The following is a 12,954-nucleotide window of genomic DNA, read 5'->3' on the forward strand; positions in this document are numbered from 1 at the left end:
ATTTTAGAAATTGATCTATTTTTCTTCAGTGGCCCCTTCTATTTCCATATGTGGATGTCAATAATCCTACACATAAATTATTACTTTGCTTGCATTTGAACCATAAACAGAGTTGATTGTCAGGTAACTTTTCTGTTTAAGAATTAGATAACCTTTCCAAAGTTTATTATCTCTCATGTAACTGAGAAATTTTCCTGCTCATCAACTGTAATCCAATTCGTCTCAGGGATTACTTCTCAATTCCCAGGTACTGCTTGTCTCATTTTAACTAAATCCATATTCCCAAATCATTTATCTTTACAATAACTCTTCTGTTACCTTTTTCCTCACAGGAAGCAGACAAGATAGCAATTTTGATGTTACCTACTATATACTTTAGAATATCAATACATTGAAAAATCACAGAACTCCAGCTGTGCTCAGGATTGTATTCTTCTAGCTAGTGAGCCACTCTTCTACAATTCTATTCACAAGTGCTCCCAAGATTTAGTTTTATTGTTGGGGCACTGACAGTGGCGGCAAAAAGAAAAAAAAATATATATGGGAGTACATGGAATTTGCAACCCAAATGCTCTGAATTTAAGGCATAGGGATTTATACCTAATAAGTGCCTCTGATTTTCACCATTTCTCCTAATAAGTAATCCAGCCCTATTACTTCTAAAGCAGAAGAAAAAGCATCCAGACTTAAAAAAAAAAAAAAAAAAAAATTCCTTCTCTCAGGCTGTTTTATAGATTGGTCTTTGTCAGGACAAGATAGTTATCAAGCAATCAGTGATGGCTATTTGAGGTGCATAAAAATATTTTAATTGTTCGTACTTGTTCTTTTCTTGTATATTTTCAACTTGTACCCAACAGGTTATCTTTAAGCACAGCTGGAATTCAGGGTGCTTCCAGCCCTTCAGTTCAATCCTTCCAAGCTGAGGTATAGAAGCCTCCTCAAACTACATGCTCAGGGCCCCACTCTCCTTTTCTTGAGATTATGGGTATTTTGAGGATATTGAGTAAATACAGAAGAGTGATGTCCATGCACAAGTATTTGGGAACAAAGCAAAGACATCTGGCACAGATAGGAATCATTCCTGAGTAATGATGAGATGCTAAATGTTGACAAGTTGGAGATAAGATGGTTACATCCAGCTTGGAGGTGGCCGTTGAGTCTTCCAATAGTGCCTCCTGCAGTTAGGATGATCAAACCTCCTAATTTGTTGAGGACATTCCAGTTTATGCCTATTATACCTATTATGGTTATGTAATTGGTGTCCCTTTTTAAGTGTCTTCGTTTGGGCAAAAAATTACATAGCCACCCTATTTATTTATGGTAGAATTTTCCCAGAGGCACCTACTTTTCTGCAGAATGTTCTCCCTTCTTGGGAGCCTTTCCTCGATCAATTCCCTGGATCCTGGGTCTCCTGCCCAGCCTATTAACCGCCTTCCCTCCTCTCCTGACCTTATCCCCAAATCTTTGAATCTCCTGAAATTCTTTCCTTCTCCCTTCCATCACCTGGAAAGCTTTCTTTCTTCAAAATCCTTCAAGATCACTCTTCTGTCTATTCCCTGATCCTTACCATCTTTCACAAACTTTAGACCAGAGAATGCTATTTCACCTGCACAGGTGGTCAGCAATTTGTACCATACTGGTGGCACTGGTCTTAAATATTTTTAAAACACCTCTGATCCAGAATCCGTCAACCCAGGAATCTCTCAGACTTATTACACTAGCCTCTCATAGCAGACATCTGTAGTTTTCCCAGAGCTCTACAGGTGATTCTCACATACAGTGAACATTGACTAGTCCTGGCCTATGTCCCAGGCAGTTTTCATGACATCTCATTAATTATCATAATCTTACAAAGGCAACATAGTGTAGCAGTTAGGAGCAAAAGGTTCTGAAAATAACCTTACAGGACTAAATCCAGGCTTCTACACTTACTAAGTAAACTTTGAAGTTACTAATGCTCTCTGTGCTTCTAAAATACATCTAATTACTTATCCTTGTACCTATGATAAGTATTAAGCAAGTTAATACATGTAAAGCACTTCATCAGTCCCTACTACAGTAATTACTTTTAAATGTAATTATGACCTGTTTTACAGTTGAGGACAATTCCAAGATGGCATGGCTAGTGGTGATCCTGAGATCTAAACCCATGTTTTCTGAATCTAAATTTCATGCATTTTCTGACATCACTGCTACCAGGTGCTCTCCTATACATAATAAAAGGCAGTATAGTAGGCCTGATGAATGGTATGGGAAGAAGTCCTTTATCATGTGACACCACATAACAGCTGCCTAACCACACAATATAGATATGAATAGAGAAGACGACTCAGAAATAGAGTGTACTAGTATTAGTGACTCAACTAGTGACCATTATAAAAGGAATGAAGTTTTGAGTGATCTACAGGAGTTTTAAATGCATTTTATACTAAGTCATTATTTCATGTTTTTAATATTGTATTGAACTAAAAATAAACTAGGTAGTTTGTTCCCATAACAAATCTACAAAGACATGCCTACAAATTTTCCACTTAGTCTATTTTTCTGTTTTCAGCATTACTACAAATGCCTCATTCAATCATCATGTTGAATTCTTCAGCATATTCTGTATCATTTCCAGGGGCATCTCTGGGAATAGATGCCTATCTTCCCTCAGAAGCACACTGATAACCCCAATATACTCACAATTCACACCTTTTCTCTTCTCTGAGGTGTGCTGCTTTTTGGCTCAACAGAAAAAACACACTACTAGAATTTGAAAAACTAAATCCCCGGCCTGGTCAGGTAATAAACTACAGACAACTTAGGTCATATATTCTCCCCACGTGCTTGTTTCTCCACAGCAAGAGAATTCATATTTGCTTGGTCCTTAGTAGTCCTTTACTATTTCATTTATCTTCAGATAACCCTTAAATTTAAGTAAGATAGCATTAGGCTAATTTTATAGAAGAAATTCAATCTCAAAGAGGATATAGTCCCCAAAAGATCCCACAAGTAGCAATATTTTAGGCAGAGCTAAACTCATACACACTCAAGATCCTACGTGCTGCGCTAACAAGTTTGCTAAAATGGATGAAGCAGCAATTTCTCGGGTCCCTTCCAATGATCCTGTTCTCTGCTTCTACTTGCTATTTTTTTCTCTCTTCTCTCCACTAGGGTCAACATTTGAAACCATATATAATCACCAAATTTCATTTTCATGGTTTTTAAGTTTTTTTTTTTTAATTTTTCTATTTCCATGTTAAATCCAGAGAAATGTTTTTTCAAAAGTTTCTACTGCTGTCTGCCTCTCTGAAGGCCATGGGACTAACCTCTTTGTCAAAGGAGAAATTCCCAACATTTTGTAAACACCACAAATTAATTTTTATAACTTTAAAGACAATTATTCCATACTTAAAACCAAATCAAAATAAAATAAATCCTCAGTACTTCTTACTCCCTGGAGTAGTAATTTTAATTAGATTCTATTGATTCGTTCTTTTCTCCTGTGTGCCTTTATTTGGGAAATACTGTTAGTGTACCTTGCTATCGAGTCTTTCCCTGACAAAAAAAATAACAGTTTAAGAGTCAGGAAAGCTTTTATTTTCACTATCACATATGAAGAATGAACTAAACACTTAACATGGAAAGTAAAACTTAAATGAGGGATTCAGGACATTTCCCAAGGGGTCGTATGACCAATTTAAAAGTTGGCATGATGTACCTAAAACAACACATTAATTCTTTTACTTATAATAAAGGTACAGATGTGCCGATAGTCATGCTGACATGTACACATGAAATATTCCTAAACAAAATTAAAAGAAAACAAAATACATGCTATGGCAATCTTGAAAAGTCAGGGAGCTCAATAAACATTAAGAGTATGTTCTCACAATAAAAGCATGAAACACTTGGTAATTAACATAATATGCAAAAAATGAGAAAATATACAGGATGAAAGATGAGGAGTACACATAGCAAATTTTTGTGATTTTCTTCATTTTGGTTCTATCGCTTTCTTGTCTTCAGGAGAGAAGACTTTGACTTCAAAAGTAACAAAATATTTAAGAAGAGAATTCACATCTTTCTGTTCTAAAAGGTACTCTTGTGCTATTTTCTCAGCAGTCCATGTTTCTGGATAACGTTTATGATTATTGAGAAGTGTCAATGCTTCCACAATAGAAATTTTGCCTTTGGGAATGCTCTTAATATTTATTATATCAAAGTCTCGGCCTTTTGGCAATCTGAATTCCTCTGGCTCTTGATGTGTTTCAGCAGCTTTTACCTAGTATCAAAAAAAAAAAAAAGCATGAGAGAAAAGATTTGACATCTACTTTCACACTTCTCAAATCTACACTATTCCTCTTCAAATAACAGCTGATATGATTTGGATCTGTGTCCCCTCCCAAATTTCATGTCACAGAACTGTAATCCCCAATGTTGGATGTAGGGCATGGTGGGAAGTGACTAGATCATGGGAGTGGATTTCCCCATTTGGTGCTGTTCTCGTAATAGAGTTCTCACCAGATCCGGTTGTTTAAATGTATGTAGCACCTCCCCAACATCCCCTATTCTTCTTGCTCTGGCCGTATAAGCTGTGCCTGCTTCCCCCTCTGCCATGATTATAAATTACCTGAGGCCTCCCCGGCAGCAGGAGCCATTATCCTTCCTGTATAGCTGGTAGAATTGTGAGCCAATTAAACCTCTTTTCTTTATAAACTGCCCAGTCTCAGGTATCTCTTTATAGCAGTGCAAGAATGAACTAACACAAATACTATACGTGATTTCCCAAACTTCGTTTTCTTACATTGAGCAATAGTTTAATTGTACTTTTGCCACATTGCCTTCTCCTAACTATAGCTCTATCATTATTAAGAAATATAGGTAGCTCTAGAAAATAATAATCAAATTTATACTATCCACTCACCACATTATTTCATGCGTTTTAAAAGCACAATGAAAAGGATTAAAAACTGCACCTGTTTTAAAAGGGCAGGATTCTGATGCCACCCTAACAGCTGGCTTGATAACATCTATTCATTTCCCAGCTTTGTATTTCATACTCAATGCCCCCAAACACCTTGAATAGTGAGTGATCTTGTCTCCTCTGAGAAAATAAACTAATGCCTCCAATACACTCCAGTATAAATAAAACAACCTATGCACACCCATCCTTCCATCTATCTGTCCCATCCCAGCTTAACCACCACACATGTGCTCTGCATTCCAATCCTGTTTCCTGGCCACACCTATCATTCTTTTTTTTTTTTCTTTTCCTTTGTTTTACTGCACTGTGCCTACCGCTGCTTTTTGGTCAAACAAATGCCATAGCCAGTGCCATTTTTAACATACCGACCAAACCCAAAACCAACACCTCTTTTATTACCAGTTTATTTCTCTTTGGTTAATGTTTAAAAGAAATACTGCTTGTGATCTCTAATGACTGCCTAGTTGCTTAATTCAGAGAACACTTTTTAGATCTTATTTGAGCTCACTACAGCATCTCACTGCACCTGACACTGCTGACCACACCAATGTACCTATAACTATCTTCTCCGTTGGTTTCCATGCCACCCCTCTCAGAGTTTTCCATCTGTTCTTTCGGTGGGTCCTTTGGGGGTTTTTTCATGGACACTTTTGCTTACCCCTAAATGTCAGTGTGTGACATTTAAGAGTGCCCAGGCCTTCCTCTCACTCTACACATTTTTCCAAAGTAATCTCACACTTCCCTAACTTCCATTACTGCCTACATGTTAATTACTTCCAAAGCTGTGATCATAAACCTAGACCTTTTCTTGATTTCCCAACCCAAATGCTTAACAGGTATCTCCATTCAAATGACCTATGTGCTCCTCAAATTAAATGTATCTGAAACTGAACTTATTACCAGTTTTACTCCCACATCCTCAATCTCAATGACCAATACCACCCACCTCCCATGCCAAAAATGAGATTATACCTGCACCTCCCTCTCCCTCACTCATTATAGCCAATCAGTGACCAAATCCTGTTGATACTGCATCATGTCTCTCTCAAACCCATTCACTTCTCCCTGTATTGGTAAATCACCCTAGTCCAAGCCAATGTCTCTTGGAGAAATGACTGCAAATACCTCCTATCTGATCTGTTTCTCCATCCCAACTCACTTCTCCCAAATTCACACCTCACATTTTCCCACAACTGCACTGTTTTCTTTTTTTTTTTTTTTTCTGAGACGGAGTTTTGCTCCTTACCCAGGCTGGAGTGCAATGGCACAATCTCGGCTCACCGCAACCTCTGCCTCCTGGGTTCAAGCAATTCTCCTGCCTCAGCCTCCCAAGTAGCTGGGACTACAGGCGTGCGCCACCATGCCCAGCTAATTTTTTTCTTTGTATTTTTAATAGAGACGGGGTTTCACCATATTGACCAATATGGTCTCGATCTCTTGACCTCGTGATCCACCCGCCTCGGCCTCCCAAAGTGCTGGGATTAGAGGCGTGAGCCACAGCGCCCATCCGAGTTCTAACCATTCCTCAAAGGCATCACACACTCTTATATCTTTATATTGCAAACTGGGCCTGAAACACTCTTCTCAATTTCTTCACTTTTCAAATCTCAAAGCTTCTCTCATTTTCCTATTCCCAGGTAAGGTAGATCTTCCTTTCACTCCAAACACATCTGTATTCAGATTTCCTAATTAATAGTAAATATTAAAATTAATAATAATTATTTGACACAAAAAATATCTAAGAATATTCAAAACCCTCTCTTTACTGAAAAAAAAAAAAAAAAGAAAAAAACCCCTTAGGAAATTAAAAATGGAAGAAAATATCCCAAGTGTGATATAAATATTTTTTAACTGAAAACAAGTATCATTTTATTATATCATGCTGAAACACTTGAGACATCCTATGGAAGGAACAGGTAAGAATGCCTACTTTCTCTGGCATGTTAATGTTATATACAACACAACAAAAGAATTAAGTATAAATACTAGAAAGAGAAATTTATAATTCTATATAGATATAAGAATATCTTTAGAAAACAGAATTAACTGAAAGCCTAACAGAATAACCTAGCAATGTGGGTAGCTACACTATAAAAACCACTCACTTCCTGATATACAGTAGTCTCTGGCTTTATCTACAGTTACAGTTACCTAAAGTCAACCACAGACCAAAAATATTAAATGAAAAACTCCAGTAGTAAACAATGCAAACCATTCTGAGCAGCATAATGAATTTTTATGCTATCCATTGCATCCTGTCTAGGATGAGAATCCTCCCTTTGTCCAGTGTATCCTCGGTGTACAGGCTACCTGCCTGTTAGTCACTTAGTAGCCATTCTGGTTATCAGACTATGCGACATGACTGTGCTTGTGTTCCAGTAACCTTTATTTTATCAAGAAAGGCCCCACAAGAGCAGTGATACTGGCAACTCAGTTATGCCAAAGAGAAGCCATAAAGTGCTTCCTTTAAGTGAAAAGGTGAAAATTATTGACATAATAAGGGAAAAAAAATTATATGCTGAAAGTGCTAACATGGATAATAAGAATGAATCCTCTAACCCTGAAATTGTTAATTGTTCTATTTTATTATTAGTTGTTAATATCTTACTATGCCTAATTTATAAATTAAACTTTATTTATAGGAAAAAGCAATGTATATAGGGTTCGGTGCTACCCTCAGTTTCAGGCATCTACCGGGGTCCTTGGAACCTATCCCTGATAAGACTACTGTATTAGCAATAAACAGTTTAAAAAACTGAAAGTGAAAAAAGATCCCATCATAGTAGCAACATTCCCTTTACCCTTCAAGGACTTAATAATTAAAATGTTAATTCTCCTCAAATTAATCCATAAATTCTCATTCAATTATACTAAAAATCCAAACAGGACTTACTAAAGAACTCGACAACTTCATTCTCAAATACATCTGGAAAAATATTAATGTGTGAAAAGAGACAAGAAACTTTTTAAAAGAATGAGAGAAGGTTATAAGAGATACCAACACGCATTATAAAGTTCTATTAATTAAAACTATGGTTCTAGTGCAAAAATAGAAAAATAAGTAAAACTGATGAGTCCATAAATAGTAGACATGTGTATCTGGAGATGCATTTTAAGTAAGTGGAGAAAGGTCTGGGCTATTCAACAAATTATATTTAGACAACTAGCCATCTGTTTAAAAAAAGGTTCAACTGATCTCTTCCACACATCAAAAACCACATTTAATGCCAGATAAAGATTTTAATATAAAATGTAGTTATAAAACTACTAGAAGAAAATACAGAAGAGTTTATATGATGGTAGAGTGGGCCCAGTATTCCTTTACCATGAAAAACAAAAAGACTGAAATATTTGACAGAATTTTGAATAAATATGTTAAAAAGTCAGACAACAAATAAATTATTGCCATATGAAAGGCACCGTATCACTGATGTCCTGAGGCATCACAAATCATTAAGAACACTATGAAATGCCAGAAGGAAAGAAAGGGACAAAGAACATAAATAACGGGCAATTCCAGTTTTCATTATCACTTCCCCTAAGGAATCTTTTCAGACTTTTCCTAATGCCCCCATGAAATTTTAGTATCACCATATACGTATCTCTTTATGTATTATACGTATAACTGAGTCTTATACATAAAAAGTATTAATTTTTTTTTTGCTCCCAAGAGTGAATTTTCAGATGCATAATTAAGTAACATAAGAGAAAGAATACTTGGGAAGTATTACTTAACACCTATTTTAAAATAACATAAAGGCCACAGACATTAACTCTATGCCTTTTTAATGTGAGCATTTAGTGATAACTGAACCCTACAATTACTACTATGTCTAATAATTTACAAATTTTTGTTTTATTTTTTCTGTGTAGAGAAAATTATATTAATAATTCTATCTGTGCAAATATCCAGAGACAGAAAGACAGTACCAAAATATTTACAATGAAAAAAAAAAAATCTGGAAGTTGTTGGCATTTCCTTGTCCTTTAATCAAACCTTTATCCCTAACTAGAATCTTCCTGCCCCCACAAACTCATCTGGTTAACTCCAACTGATCCCACAGGCCTGAACATTAACTATTACTTACTCGGAAACCATCCCTGATCCTCTAATTTCAAAGGGGTCTCTCCAATATACTCTAATAGTGCCCATACTTTTCCCATAATTATGTATTTATGGTCACATCGTAGCTTATTTGCTTAGTGTCTGTGTCCTTCACAACATCATAAGCCCTGTGAGAGCAAGGACTAGTTTTGTTCATCATTATACACAAAGCACTTGTGCCCAGGACTTACATAATACAGTATATAGATTTACACATAGGTTCCCATTCCCAATGTATTCTTTGATCCTTCTCCCAATTTTAAATATCCTATCTGAATATATCCTTAAAAAAAAAACCAAACAGAACCCCACAAAACCCAGCAACACCACTAAAGGAGTATCTGAGATTATAACATACCTCAATTCAGAGAAGAACAAGAAAATATTACAGCTCTGCTTTTGTCACTCAAATAACAACCACTGGAAGTTAACAACTTACCAAATCCTACAAATTCTGAAATACTATAAAATAATTCACACAGTTGCTCTGCATCAATACTTCCACAAGTTATCTTAGAATTCTCGTAAATATCCAATGAACCAAGGCCTAAGTGTCTTGCTGTCTTAGACCACTGTGCTTAAACTTTGCCAAGGCACGGTAGACTGGTCACAACCCTGACACTTGCAGAGTACTGTTTTTACAACTTGCCACACTTTATTTTCCTGGAGCTCCAAAATAAGTAAATTGTATATTTTGTGTATTCACTTAATTAAACACACATTTACCTGCACGGAAGACACAGGATCTTTGGAATCAACATACACATCTTTTAGAAACGACAGTAGTTTGTCATCTTTACGACCAATCTCTCCCTTAATTTCTGGATTGACTAAGAAAAGGAAAAAAGTCACAATATTAAAACCAAGGAAAATTTCCTGTAACATCCTAAACGCGTAACACAGACACACAGTTTCTTTTTTTTTTTTTTTTTTGAGACGGAGTCTTGCTCTGTCGCTCAGGCTGTAGTGCAGTGGCGCGACCTCAACTCCCTACAACCTCCGCTTCCTGAGTTCGAGAGACTCTCCCACCTCAGTCTCCTGACTAGCTGGGATTACAGGCGCGCACCACCACGTCCGGCTAATTTTTGTATTTTTTTGTAGAGATGGGGTTTCGCACATTGGCCAGGCTGATCTCGAACTCCTGACCTCACGTGATCTGCCCGCCTTGGCCTCCCAAAGTGCTGGGATTACAGGCGTGAACCACCGAGCCTGCCCGAACCACTTTAATTTTTTTTTAAAAAAATAAACATAATCATTTGGACTGTTAGGAAAATACTTCAAATGGAAATCAAAATTCCAGGTCAGGCTCGGCGTCCATCGTCCAGTGAAGAACCCTAGAGAAACTTCTGTGACCCTCTCGGATTTTAATTCCCTGTATCAAGTCCGTGACGAGAGCAGGCAAGGGCAGGGTTAGCCGGGGCACAGGCCGCTGCCTGCGGGACTCGGAAGTAGGCGGCACCGCCCGCCTCACTGCGGGCGCGGAGGGCAGTCTCAAAGTCATAGTCCTGGCGGCTCCCCTTCCAGCGCTCCGCCGACCGGAGCGGCCGCGGCCAAGCAAGCTGAACGCCGGTCCCTAGACCTCCGGACACACGCAGTCCATGCGTGGCACAGCCGAGCAACACAGGGAGTCCGCGCCCCCGCGCCCCGAAACACCCTCGCACCACTCACCACCCATCTGCGTTTGCAGGAGGCTATTGGTAGAAGGGTGCCTGGGAGCGGGACAGGGCTTCATCTTGCTGATTTCCCGCTCCGCTCTGTTTTCTACGTTGAAATTTCTGATCCCGCGAATCACCAAACCCCCCATTTCTTCATAACATGATGTCCTCAGGTTCACGCCGCACGAGGAAACACCGGCGCAAAGGGCGCGGGGGGGGGGGGGGGGGGGGGGGGGGGGGGGGGGGGGGGGGGGGGGGGGGGGGGGGGGGGGGGGGGGGGGGGGGAACAACTTCCTGGGCGCCTGGAGCATGCGCACATGTGCCCGGTCGAGAGAGCGTAAATGCGTGCCCTTCGCCCCCTAGCGGTCGGGAGGCCACACACCGATTCTCCGCCAAGGGTATTTGAAAGGGAGCCCCTCCCTTCGGGGCGCGTGGCGGCTCCCACCGGCGCCGCTTCCGGCGGGAGGGACAGTGCTTATGTCATCCGAGCCACGGATGCTCTCAGCCCTGGAACCCCGAGGGAGTCACCCGGCAAGCTCTGAAAAGCTCCGTGCCGGGCACTACCCCCAGACTTTCTGATTTAATTCTTGTGGAGTGAGGCCCACCATTGGATAAGACTTCCCACGTGATTCCAAAGTTACAGTGAAAAGTTGAAAATCAAAGTTGTAAGGAAATTGACCTTTAAGTTGTTTCACGGGGCCATGCTACCAAAGCGCTAGCCGATAAAAATGGAACGGATTACACTGGGCTCTCAAGTTGCCCTTTCCCGCTTTTGTGAAAGGAAAATAATGAAAGGAAGTTCATTGTCGATGAATATTTGTTCTAGCCACTCTCATTTAAATGCCTCTTATTCCCCCCCCCCCCCCGCCTGATGTATTTTTCAAGCCACTGCATTCTCTTTTTCCATTATTTTTTACATCCCGTTCTCATTTGACGTACTGGTATCGATTTTAGTTATGCTGTCCTTTCTCTTATTTTTGCTGCTAATTTATTTCTCCATACTACTAAATGCTGAGTCATTCCCTCTCCTATTTCTCTTCTATTTTGCCTTCCGCATTCTTTTTTAAGCCTCTGCAATTTAATGAAAAGAACAGCCAATAAGACATCGGGGAGGGAAAAAAAAAACCTCCACCAAAAAAACGAGTGTTAAATTCACCTTTCTCTCTTTCTCTCCTTTTGCTGAATGGGTTACTTTAGTGCTGCTTTTAAGACTCTTTAGAGAAATATTGCTATTAATCTACAATAAAACCCATCAGGAAGGAAGTAGCAGGATTTCCGAAGTTACAATATTTCTTTCACTGTGACTGCAAATCTGTTTTTAGTGTCCTGAGTTCTGCTTAGCAGAACAAAGTAGAGTGGTTGTTTTTAACCAGTTTAAAGTAAGAAAATATTGTTGTAAAGATAATCGAATAGAATAATAATAAAACAAGAATAAAGAACCAAAATGAAGGGACAGTTTTTTTTGAAGAAGAAAACTAATGCTATCATTAAATATAATGCTTAATCATAGCAAAAGTACTGCAAAAAAGACAGCTTCAGCCACTCTCATTTAAATGCCCCTTATTTAATTATAACAAAACATGTTTACAGGGATCGGTATTTGGAATTTATAGAAGCTGAAATCAGTGATCTCTGATAGAGTTAACTGGGAAGTTATCCTGAAGGTGGCAGGCTGCTCCAAGATTTCTGTCTGATACTTTTAAGCATGCTTGTGATTCAGGGCTTTTTAGCCAAGGTATTTCTATTTCTATGGGTGCTAAGAAATTTTAATCTGCTTTATTATGTGCTTTAATCATGGTAGCAGTTCTACTCACTGCTAAAATATTTTAAAAGTGAAAATCTCATTTTCATAGAAATTCCACTGAACTTTGGGCAGCATGGAAAAGTAATGTTAAAAGTTACTGTCGGAGCAGTAGGGATTACAATATGAAATAATTGTTTGAATTCACATATTCAAATAGAGCTTGGATTCAACACTGAAAGAACTTCCAGCATGTGTCAGCTGCTTTGCCTGATCCTGGCCTAGTGCTGCTCAGGCCCTTAAATTGCAAAACAGAAGGTAGATGCTCTCCATCAGAAACTCACAATTGGCTGTTAGCCTTTGGGAATCATGGAAATAAAACCTGAACCATAAATGCATAATTCCAGCTCTTCTTGTCAAAACATAAATTAACAGGAACTCTGAACTTAAGAACTCCCATTTGGCTTATGTTGAGAATTGAAGT

At 38.7% G+C, this 12,954-nt stretch overlaps 1 protein-coding gene across 2 annotated transcripts; it reads right to left on the reverse strand.

Annotated features, from left to right (window-relative positions):
- Positions 1 to 2,431: 2,431 nt before the first annotated feature.
- Positions 2,432 to 10,932, reverse strand: NDUFAF4 (NADH:ubiquinone oxidoreductase complex assembly factor 4). 2 transcript variants are annotated; one of them, XM_017520719.2, is made up of 3 exons: positions 10,743 to 10,932; positions 9,801 to 9,904; positions 2,432 to 4,267 (listed from the first exon to the last, which is right to left on the reverse strand). In XM_017520719.2, the coding sequence occupies exons 1-3, from the start codon at positions 10,876 to 10,878 to the stop codon at positions 3,980 to 3,982; spliced, it is 528 nt and encodes a 175-aa protein (XP_017376208.1). In that variant the 5' UTR covers positions 10,879 to 10,932; the 3' UTR covers positions 2,432 to 3,979. The 2 variants fall into 2 exon arrangements, 1 of the variants encoding a protein (XP_017376208.1); XR_005198675.1 differs by lacking the exon at positions 10,743 to 10,932 and adding an exon at positions 10,351 to 10,509 and having other exon boundaries at positions 4,011 to 4,267.
- Positions 10,933 to 12,954: the final 2,022 nt, after the last annotated feature.

The sequence above is a fragment of the Cebus imitator genome, unplaced genomic scaffold (assembly GCF_001604975.1).
Source record: "Cebus imitator isolate Cc_AM_T3 unplaced genomic scaffold, Cebus_imitator-1.0 Scaffold871, whole genome shotgun sequence".
Taxonomy (NCBI): domain Eukaryota; kingdom Metazoa; phylum Chordata; class Mammalia; order Primates; family Cebidae; genus Cebus; species Cebus imitator.

Coding starts and splice junctions, on each gene's coding strand:
- NDUFAF4 (XM_017520719.2), bottom strand. CDS start 10,878: ATGGGGGGTTTGGTGATTCGCGGGATCAGAAATTTCAACGTAGAAAAC. Junction 9,905..10,742: donor CCTGCAAACGCAGATGGGTG/GTGAGTGGTGCG, acceptor TCCTTTTCTTAG/TCAATCCAGAAATTAAGGGA. Junction 4,268..9,800: donor ATCCTGTGTCTTCCGTGCAG/GTAAATGTGTGT, acceptor TTTTGATACTAG/GTAAAAGCTGCTGAAACACA.